General features: G+C 48.1%; 1 protein-coding gene across 2 annotated transcripts in view; it reads right to left on the minus strand.

Annotated features, from left to right (window-relative positions):
* Positions 1 to 794: 794 nt before the first annotated feature.
* Positions 795 to 11682, minus strand: part of cnn3a (calponin 3, acidic a) — an 18233-nt gene continuing 7345 nt past the window's right edge. The window contains exons 3-7 of one of the 2 annotated variants that reach the window (XM_034560638.1): positions 9744 to 9810; positions 9408 to 9545; positions 9184 to 9300; positions 8673 to 8819; positions 795 to 1799 (exon numbers count right to left, since the gene is read on the minus strand). In XM_034560638.1, coding sequence (XP_034416529.1) covers positions 1458 to 1799; positions 8673 to 8819; positions 9184 to 9300; positions 9408 to 9545; positions 9744 to 9810 — 811 coding nt within the window. In that variant the 3' untranslated portion in view covers positions 795 to 1457. The remainder of the gene's footprint in view (positions 1800 to 8672; positions 8820 to 9183; positions 9301 to 9407; positions 9546 to 9743; positions 9811 to 11682) is intronic. The other variant, XM_034560639.1, reaches the window with a different exon arrangement.

Raw genomic sequence — 11682 nt, forward strand, 5'->3', positions numbered from 1 at the left:
TAACTTGGTACATACTCCGTAGTAATAACTCTAACTGGGTACATACTCCGTAGTAATAACTTGGTACATACTCCGTAGTAATAACTCTAACTGGGTACATACTCCGTAGTAATAACTTGGTACATACTCCATAGTAATAACTCTAACTGGGTACATACTCCGTAGTAATAACTTGGTAGATATTCTGTAGTAGGACCTGTAACTGAGAGGCTATGAAGTTATTAACTGACATAGCAGCAGAGCCATGCCGTAGTGGCCTCTTAGGAAGCTGAAAAATAAACAGGATCATTTATTACACATTTTTTGGCATAGAAACTCTGGCAGCCAATCGCCGGCAGCATGTGTGGAGCAGTAAGCCAGGCCTGCAAGCCTGGTTGTGTTGTTATGCCTTCCCTTTAAGGGCCCTCTGTGGTTGCCACAGTTACCATGCTTTTTGAGATTCTCTCTCTGTAAGATTTGGGTTTTCACCCTAGATTCCACACAAAGCAGTTATTATTCCTGAGTAGCGGACGGGTTGGTGGTGGGGGGCTTTTGAATGAATGCCATTACATTCTCATGAAGCCCATTGGCTGCTCACTCTGTCTTCGTTGATCCACTCACCACAATGAGAGATGACTGAATTTAACCAGAAGGATGAAGGGGCTACTGCTTACAACACCATCACAAAGAAATCTTCTTGGCTCTTCAAACTGTCATTATTTCATGCTGGACCAAACTTACTTAACAGCAGGAATACTATACAAACCATTGTTTGGAAATAGTAACAGTAGTGTGCAGAAAGGCTTCCAGAATTTAAGAATTTACGGCTTTATTTATAACATAGCATTTTCTTTACCATATAACAGTGGACTGTTTAACAATGAGAAACATTGCAATAAATACAGTTTAGGAATACAAGGGGAATAATATGAAAATATAGTTCATGTAATGGGAATCTGTCTACATATATAGTCAACTTGGGTTTGGTCACTTGCACTGTCTGAGCTGCCCCCATGCTCATCATTAATAGAAAAGAAGAAACACTATGTAGTGATTAAATGTAGTAAAAACACCAGTATCACAAAGTGTAAACACTGAGCAGAGCAGCCTATTGTTGAATGGATTTCACATGGATCATCAGCCAAGTGTCCGAACACTGCAGCAGCTTCACCTGATGCTGCACCGTCGCTCCAAAAAGTTATCACTACGTCAGTGTTCCATTATTAAGACTCTTTTAAAAAGTGGATATTAAAAAGAAAACTCTGAAGCTCAAAACATTTCCAGCACTTTATCTCATTATTATATGCCACTACAGCTTCTGGTCAGATCAGAGTGTAGGTGAAGAAGGAAAGTACTCAGGGCAACATTTTATTGTATGCTTCAAGGGAAGAACAGACTAGTGAGGAGAGCAAAATACTTGCTATTGCGAAGTTGATGAAATACACTACTTAATACTGATTTGGAGCTGGAGCTCTCTACTAATAGTCAATGCCCTGATCATTGTAATGGGAGCTGTAGTCGTCAGGGTAAGGTCCGTGGTACTCGTCCTCCCCGAACTCAGCCTGATAGTCACTGTCGCTGATCTCCGAGCCGTTGGTGCCGGTGCCCTGGCTGCCGTTGGCGTGGATGACCGGCTCTGTCGGGGGGGCGCAGTACTTGGGGTCATAGACCTGTCGACCCAGACCATACACACTCATGCCCCTCTGAGACGCAACCTTGTTGGTGCCCATCTGGAGGGAGATGGTGGAGTTGTCCAGCGGCTGCTGCGCCACCTTCTGGTCATAGATGTCTCTGCGGGTTCCAGGGGCTGACATGCCCGCCTGCAGCAGAAACGTTAGCACACGGTGAAGGTAGTATACATATACTTCCCTTGTACTGAATGCTCTGTTTTTTACACATTCTTGTAGATAAATACATTTCAAGTTTGGGTTACGTTAAATCAGAGATTTGTTTGTAAACACATTATACATGTTAGAATGTAGTCAATAATTTGCATATGAAAAGACTGTTAAATAGATTATTATACAGCTGAAGTGTCACACCTGTATGTCAAGTTGGGTTTTTGTCCTGTCTCCATGTTTGTTTTGTGACTTCCTGTTTTATTTTGGAAATTAACTCTCCTTTCGTTTCAGGTTCCGTGCCCTTCCTCTTGTGTCACCAGTCTGATTGTCTTCCCTGATTCCTGATTGTGTCCACCTGTTTCCCCACTTCCCTCATGTGTCCTTATAGTCTGTGTCCCCCCTTCCCTCATGTGTCCTTATAGTCTGTGTCCCCCCTTCCCTCATGTGTCCTTATAGTCTGTGTCCCCCCTTCCCTCATGTGTCCTTATAGTCTGTGTCCCCCCTTCCCTCATGTGTCCTTATAGTCTGTGTCCCCCCTTCCCTCATGTGTCCTTATAGTCTGTGTCCCCCCTTCCCTCATGTGTCCTTATAGTCTGTGTCCCCCCTTGTCCTGGTCCAGTGTGTCTGATCCTTCGTCCTGCACACGCCTTGTCATAGTCAAGTCCAGGAACCTAGTGTTAGATAATTACTTTGTTCCTGTTCATCCCTCTTCGGAGGAGCTAGTCTTTCCAGGTTTTTTCCCCTGTGATTTTTTGTTAAGAAATAAATATACTGTTAGTTAAACCTCCACTCTGCGTCCGAGTCCTCCTTCACAGTTCCCGCCTCGTGACAGTACATACTGGCCAGAATGGACTCGGCAGAGAAGGACCAGCTAACTGCGGCGCTGTGCGCTCAAACCTCAAGGCTGGCGCAGCATGAGGATCTGGTGGCTAGCCTCGATCGAGGAGTCAGGGGACTAGCTCAAAGCCAGGAGGGATTTAAAGCCACCATGACCACGCAGGTGGGACTTCTCAGCACCCAGGTGGAACAGATCTTCACCCTCCTCTCCACGAACCCAGCCGCTGCTCTCGAGCAACCTTCCACGCCTTCTGAGCCCTCCCCCGTAGCCATACATGCTGACGCATGCACCCGGCTGGCACCCCCGGAACGATACTCTGGGACCATCGGACAAAGTAGGTCATTCATTGTTGAATGCGAAATGCACTTTGAGCACTCTCCTCTTCACTTTCGCACAGAGAGATCCAAGGTCGCCTTCATGATGTCGCATCTCAAGGGAAGGGCCAGGGCGTGGGCCACCGCTGAGTGGGCCAGGAATTCGGCAGTTTGTGCTTCGCCTCAGAGGTTTGCCGACGCTCTCAGACTCGTCTTTGACCCTGTAGCGACAGACCAAGAAGGGGCTAGGGAGCTCAGTCGGTTGAAGCAGGGAGGAGAGCCTGTTTGTGATTACGCCATTTGCTTTCGCACCCTGGCGACGGAGAGCGGGTGGAACGACACAGCCCTATACAATGTTTTTCTGAAGGGACTTTCAGATCCGATCAGGATCTCTTGGTCCCATTGGACCTCCCTCCGGACCTCGATTCTCTCATCGCCCTCGCTATCCGCACAGACAACCGGCTGCGGGAACGGAAGCAGCAGCGCGGGTCCAGGTCGACAGTCACTGCATCAGATTCCTCAGCGGCTCTCTGGCAAGCCAGACCACGTCGGATCTCGCCTGAGCAACTTTCACGACCTCCCGCCGGAGGAGAGGAGGAGCCCATGCAGATGGGAAGGACCTGGCTCTCTCAGGCAGAGCGGCAGCGGCGCTATTAGGAGGGCAGGTGCTTTTACTGTGGTGAGCATGGCCACCTCAAGGCCAACCTGTCGGTGAGTCATGTCACAGCAGTTACTCTCACCCCACGACGATTAACCACAGTGAGGATTAAACACCACAATAAAGATCTTGAGCTGGGAGTGCTGATTGACTCAGGGGCAGATGAGAGCCTGATTGACTGGGGTTTAGCGCAGAGACTGGGGCTTCAGGTTAACCCACTGAGTAAGCCTGTTAAGGCGAGCGCGCTCAACGGGAGCGCATTGTTCACTATAACGCATGTTACTGAACCAGTAGATCTTCGCATCGCCGATCATAGGGAGCACATAGGGCTGTACCTTATCCACTCACCTCTGCACCATCTCATCCTCGGGTATCCGTGGCTAGTTTGCCACAACCCACACGTAGATTGGCACACCGGGGACATTTTGGCGTGGGGGGAGAGTTGTAGTAACCGATGTCGGGAAACACAGCTCCAAGATAGGAACCCTATTCTAAGCAGTGCTTTTACTCACTCTGTTCCAGACTCGGAGATCTCCGATCTGAAAACGGTGCCCAGTTGCTACCATCATCTCGCGGAGGTTTTTAGTAAAAGCAAGGCCACAGCCCTACCTCCTCATCGCGCATATGACTGCCCCATTGATCTCCTGCCCGGCTCGACCATCCCAAAGGGCCGTCTTTATTCGGTTTCTGGGCCGGAGAGGCAGGCCATGAAGAACTATATTGAGTCTTCTCTGAGAACAGGGTTGATCCAACCTTCCTCATCCCCAGCAGGGGTTGGTTTCTTCTTTGTGGGGAAAAAGGATGGAACTCTTCGCCCCTGCATTGACTATAGCCCGCTTAACGAGATCACAGTTAAGAACAGATATCCCCTTCCCCTCATGACTACAGTATTCGACCAGCTTCAACAGGCACAGATTTTCACCAAACTTGAATTACGCAACACTTATCATCTGGTCCGCATTAGGAAGGGGGATGAGTGGAAAACAGGATTCAACACGCCAACCGGACATTATGAATATCTGGTCATGCCTTTTGGTCTCACCAATGCCCCAGCAGTTTTTCAATCAATGATAAACGACGTGTTGAGAGAATTTTTAGACCATTTTGTGTATGTTTATATTGATGACATTCTGATTTATTCCCCCGACCTAGACACTCATAGGAATCATGTTGAACTCGTCCTGCAACGTCTCCTAGACAACGGGTTATAAGTTAAAGCAGAAAAGAGTGAATTTCATGCCAATACTGTCTCCTTCCTGGGCTTTATCGTAGCCCCTGGAAGGGTTCAGATGGACCCGGCTAAAGTAGGCGCTGTAGCCGAATGGCCAACACCTGATAGCCGCAAGAGGGTGCAGCAGTTCCTCGGTTTTGCCAACTTTTACAGGCGGTTTATCAGAGGTTTCAGCGCGACAGCAGCTCCGCTCCATGCTCTCACTTCTCCGCAGGTATCGTTTCACTGGTCCGCGGATGCGGACGCAGCCTTCTGAGAGCTTAAGCGGCGGTTCACCACCACACCCATCCTCACGCTCCCCGATCCCGCTCGCCAGTTCGTGGTAGAGGTGGACGCCTCTAATAACGGGATCGGGGCCATTCTCTCCCAGCGAGCAGAGTTGGACAACAAGCTTCACCCCTGTGCTTTCTTATCACGGCGGCGGAACAGAACTACGGCGTGGGAGATCGTGAGCTGCTGGCAGTGAAGGTGGCGCTGGAGGAGTGGCGGCACTGGCTGGAGGGGGCACAGCACCCATTTCTGGTTTGGACAGACCACAAGAACTTGCAGTATATCAAGAAAGCCAAACGTTTAAATTCCCGCCAAGCCCGCTGGTCATTGTTTTTTAACCGTTTTAATTTTTCCCTATCCTACAGACCGGGGTCAAGGAATACCAAGCCTGATGCCCTGTCCCGTCTTTTCAGCCCCGAGCCTGTGGCCATGGAACCTGAGCCCATCCTTCCACTTAACTGTGTGGTTGGAGCGGTTACCTGGCCTATAGAAACCGAGGTGAAGCAGGCCAACGGTGAGATAATCGTCTGTTTGTCCCTGTTAATCTGCGCACACGGGTGATCCACTGGGCTCACTCATCTTTGCTCGCCTGCCATCCAGGCGTACGTCGGACCATGTTCGTCATCACGCAGAGGTTCTGGTGGATGTCCATGGAGCCGGAGGTCCGGGAGTACGTTGAGGCCTGTTCCATCTGCGCCAGGAACAAGAACTTCTCCAGAACCCGTGCAGGCTTGCTGCAGCCGCTGCCCATTCCATCCCGGCCGTGGGCAGAAATCTCTATGGACTTTGTCACGGGGTTCCCGATCTCCAAGGGTAACACCACGGTTTTGACCGTGGTGGACAGATTCTCTAAGATGGCTCATTTTTTAGCCTTACCCAAGTTGCCGTCAGCTAAAGATATGGCGGATATTATGATGAACAATGTGTTTAGGATCCACGGATTCCCCCAAGTCATTGTGTCGGATCGGGGGCCCCAATTTGTCTCACGGTTCTGGAAGGAGTTCTGTAAGCTCATCGGAGCCACCGTTAGCCTCACATCTGGTTACCATCCTGAGGCTAACGGCCAGGAGGAGCGCCTCAATCACCAGCTGGAAACCGGCCTCCAATGCCTGGTGGCACAGAATCCTGCGTCATGGAGCCAACACCTGACATGGGTCGAGTACGCCCATAATTCCCTTCCCAACTCCGCCACTGGTATGTCTCCCTTCCATTGTGTGTTTGGTTACCAACCCCCTGTTTTTTCCGAGTACGAACCAGAGGTGTCTGTGCCCATGCCTTAGTCCGTCGCTGCCGCCGCATCTGGGCAGCAGCACGCCAGACCCTAATCCGACAGGGGGACAGGGTAAAGAGAGCAGCAGACCGCAAGAAACGAAAGCTTGCTCCACGTTTTGTCAGCCCGTTCCCCATCTCGAGGATCATCAACCCAGCAGCTGTGCGTCTTCGCCTGCCCCGGTCCCTCAGAGTACACCCTACATTTCACGTTAGCAAGATCAAGCCAGTCAAGGAGTGCGCCATGATGCCGAACCCCAAGCCACCCCCGCCCCCTCGAATGGTCGATGGGGGGCCTGTCTACACGGTGAAGAAGCTGTTGGCAGTTCGTAAGCGGGGCCGGGGCAGGCAGTTCCTCGTGGACTGGGAGGGATACAGCCCAGAGGAACGACAATGAGTTTCTCCAAAACTCATAGTCGACCCGGATCTCATTCGGGACTTTTATATAGAGATCACCCAGACATTCCAAGGCCGTCTGGTATTCGGCCTTAGGGGGGGGGGGGGGGGGGGGTAGGTAATGTCACACCTGTATGTCAAGTTGGGTTTTTGTCCTGTCTCCATGTTTGTTTTGTGACTTCCTGTTTTATTTTGGAAATTAACTCTCCTTTCGTTTCAGGTTCCGTGCCCTTCCTCTTGTGTCACCAGTCTGATTGTCTTCCCTGATTCCTGATTGTGTCCACCTGTTTCCCCACTTCCCTCATGTGTCCTTATAGTCTGTGTCCCCCCTTCCCTCATGTGTCCTTATAGTCTGTGTCCCCCCTTCCCTCATGTGTCCTTATAGTCTGTGTCCCCACTTCCCTCATGTGTACTTATAGTCTGTGTCCCCCCTTGTCCTGGTCCAGTGTGTCTGATCCTTCGTCCTGCACACGCCTAGTAATAGTCAAGTCCAGGAACCTCGTGTTAGATAATTATTTTGTTCCCGTTCATCCCTCTTCGGAGGAGCTAGTCTTTCCAGGTTTTTTTTCCCTGATTTTTTGTTAAGGAATAAATATACTGTTAGTTAAACCTCCACTCTGCGTCCGAGTCCTCCTCCACAGTTCCCGCCTCGTGACATGAAGGACTAAATGTTACAATTTAAAGGATCAGTTTAACATCTTAAATCATCAATGCAACACAAAATGTTTTTTGTGAATCGTAATAAAAACATTTCTTAATTTCCTCCTGGTCTATCAATCCATTTGGGGTTTTACCGATCCGGGTTTTGAGATATTCTGAGGATTCTGCCTTCAACCCAATACTAAACAGGTGAATGGAATTTAGAATTTACCGCCTTAGTTTCCATCCACATCTGTCAAAAATGCCATCACTTCATTTGTATCTTTTAGACATTTGTGTGACATTTTTGTAATTAGCATTTCAATACTAGGTTCTAGAGTTCTGGCTAAAAGTCACAATGACCTTTGACCACCAAATTCTAATCAGTTCCACCTTGAGTCCAGGTGCAGTTTTTGTGCCTAATTTATATTACTCTTACTGCTACTATTACTGCTTTATTCTAATATATCCACTGCTGCTGATATTATTGATCGTTATTATTACTGGGACTACTAGTAGTCTACTATCATGAAATGTATAATTTCTTGATTATTTTTTAAATTCTGAACATATGTGCACTCCTGTCCAATCTCCTCTGTTGCTCTCCCCTAAAGTTTCTTTTTTTTACCCCATTAAATGTTTTGGGGGGATTTTCCCCTGTTCTGATGTGAGGGTCCTGGGACAGAGGATGTAGTATGCTGTAGGGATTGGAAAGCCCTCTCAGGCAAATTTGTAATATTGGGCTATACAAATAAATAGAACTTTTGCTGCAGTGGCCAATCACATACAGTACATGCAAAGAGCCCATTCCTGGGCCTCTGGCCTCCATAAAGCCAAACTATCTGCATGAACAGATACAATCCTTCAAATATAGCTACTTCATCAGGTTCATACGAGACAAAGACCTGGCAGTACTGCCATATCTAAAGATTCAGGCAGGATTAAATGACCCCGTATAATCACTGCAGTCCATGTTCCAGGATAAAGTGCGTGGCTTTATCATTTCAAAATTATGTCCCCAAGCTACATCTTTTATAGTGAGAGAAAATATTTGTTGTCATATTAAGTGTAAAATAGTTTTGGTCTCCTTTAATAATAATAATAATAATAATAATACTTCAAATTTATATAGCGCTTATCTAGACACTCAAAGACGTGTGAGGATGCTTCCTTTAAGGATGTCTTGAAAATAAATAGATCTAATTAGCGCAGCATTATAACAGATGTAGCCTTTAACCTGGCTGGCTCCTTTGTTGGTTCCCATCTGCAGGCTGATGGTGGTCTGGTCGTAGGGTTTGTCAGTCTGAGTCCTTGGATCATATAGATGTCTTCTGGTTCCATAAGCAGTCATTCCAGCTTGACTCGCACACTTGTTTGTCCCCATCTGGGGGCAAAAGACCAGCAATAAGATCTCACCAAATCCAATCGCACATCAGTCCAACTGTTTTAAAGTAACTCTAAAAAGAACCATTGGCATTGTAAACTAAACTTTCACTCAGTCCATCAGTTTTGAAGGAACAGTTTCTTTATGGCATTGACTCGCTGTTCGTCCTGCTTTAAAGAGCCCAATGATTGTTTTACTGCAGGAGAAAAAGGACTCTCTGGGGAAAATTGTGAATCTGTTTATTTCTCTGGAACTAAAGTGGGTATATTTAAAGCTACAAACAAAACATCAGCTCTCAGTGACATCAGCCTAAAGATCATGTTTGTGTGGCTTTTAGAACCACTTAATCACCAGTCATAGGTACCTGCAGTCCAATGACACACTGACCGGCCTTGATCTTCTCATCGTCGAAATGTCGAGCTTGTTTGTCTGCATATTTCACCCCGATATCAATCTTTGTGTCCATACCTTTCGTCTTTGCCTGACAGAGAAGACATGCTGATCAAAGGACATTCCATTCATTTTCTACAGCAGTAGAAAACGTGTTCCTCAGTAGACAATGACCCTCTGTACTCTGGGTTCACTCACCATGCTGGCCAGTGCAAGCAGTGTGGTCTGGACTTGAGTCATGTTCCCATTTTCAAACAGGTCATTGGCCTCAAAGATGTCATTGGGCTTCAGGCCATAGGCCAGGATGGCTTTGATGAAATTCCCAAGGTTTTCCAGCTGCAGAGCAACGGAAAAAAGAAGGACAAAAAAGTGATGGGGGCTGGGACAGGGAGTCCAACAAAACCAGGAGGAAGCAACAACACAGCACAAACGAAGCAGTTAGGGAAAAGCATTGAAAGCTTGAATGAGAGAGCCCGACATGCTGGGACTGGTCTGATCAGTGCAGTGAGGCAGCTTCCAGTTCACAGCTCTTACCTTGTGCCAGTTCAGCTGTGAAAGGTTGATTTTCTTTACTGAACCAGTTTGCAGTTTGTTTATCAGTCTGAGTGGAAAGAAAGAAATCTATCAGGGATCTACTAACTATGGAGGAGACAGACAGAAACAGACACAGACACACTGAGACACAGAGATGAACAGACACACACAGACACACAGACACATAAACACGGAGACACATAGACACAGAGACACACAGACACAGAGACACACAGACACAGAGACACACAGACACACAGACACATAAACACGGAGACACACAGACACAGAGACACACAGACACAGAGACACACAGACACAGAGACACACAGACACACAGACACATAAACACGGAGACACACAGACACAGAGACACGCAGACACAGAGACACACAGACACAGAGACACACAGACACAGAGACACACAGACACACACAAAGACACAGACAGACACAAAGACACACAGACACACAGACACAGAGACAGACAGACACACAGACACAGAGACACGGAGACACAGAGACACAGAGGAACACAGACACGGAGACAGACAGACACAGAGACACGGAGAAACACAGACACTGAGACACAGAGACAGACAGACACACAGACACAGAGACAGACAGACACACAGACACTGGGACACACAGACGCGGAGAAACACAGACTCAGAGACGCACAGACACACAGACATGGAGACAAAGAGACACAGAGACACAGAGACAAACAGACACAGAGACATGGAGACACACAAACACAGAGACAGACAGACACACAGACAGAGAGACACACACACACAGATACACAGACACGGAGACAGACACAGACACACAGACACAGAGACATACACAGATACACACAGACACGCAGACACAGAGACGCAGAGACACACAGACAGAGAGACACACACACAGACACACAGACACACAGACACGGAGACAGACAGACACGCAGCCACAGAGACGCACAGACGCACAGACATGGAGACACACAGACACACACACAGCCACAGAGACGCAGAGACAAACAGACACGGAGACAGACAGACACACAGACACAGAGACGCACAGACACAGAGACATGGAGACAGACAGACAAACAGACACAGACACACTGAGACACAGAGACGAACAGACAGACAGACAGACACAGAGACACACAGACATAGAAACACAGAGACACAGAGACACACAGACACATAAACACGGAGACACACAGACACAGAGACAAACTGAGACATAGAGACGAACAAACACAGACACAGACAGACACAAAGACACACAGACACACAGACACTGAGACACACAGACATGGAGACGTGGAGACACAGAGACAGACAGACAGACACAGAGACAGACAGACACAGAGACACACAGACACAGAGACAGACAGACACACAGACACGGAGACAGACAGACAGACAGACAGACACACAGACACAGAGACAGACAGACACAGAGACACACAGACACAGAGACAGACAGACACACAGACACAGAGACAAACAGACACGGAGACAGACAGACACACAGATACGGAGACAGACAGAGACAGACACACAGACACGGAGACAGACAGACACAGAGACACGGAGACACAGAGACAGACAGACACAGAGACAGACAGACAGACAGACACACAGACACGGGGACACACAGACGCGGAGAAACACAGACTCGACTCAGAGACGCACAGACACACAGACATGGAGACACACAGACACAGAGACAGACAGACACACAGACAGAGAGACACACACACACAGATACACAGACACGGAGACAGACAGACACAAAGACACGGAGACAGACAGACACACAGACACAAAGACACGGAGACAGACAGACACACAGACAGAGAGACACACACAGACACACAGACACAGAGACGCACAGACATGGAGACAGACAGACACACAGACACGGAGACAGACAGACAA

Source organism: Cyclopterus lumpus, chromosome 20, assembly GCF_009769545.1.
Source record: "Cyclopterus lumpus isolate fCycLum1 chromosome 20, fCycLum1.pri, whole genome shotgun sequence".
Taxonomy (NCBI): Eukaryota; Metazoa; Chordata; class Actinopteri; order Perciformes; family Cyclopteridae; genus Cyclopterus; species Cyclopterus lumpus.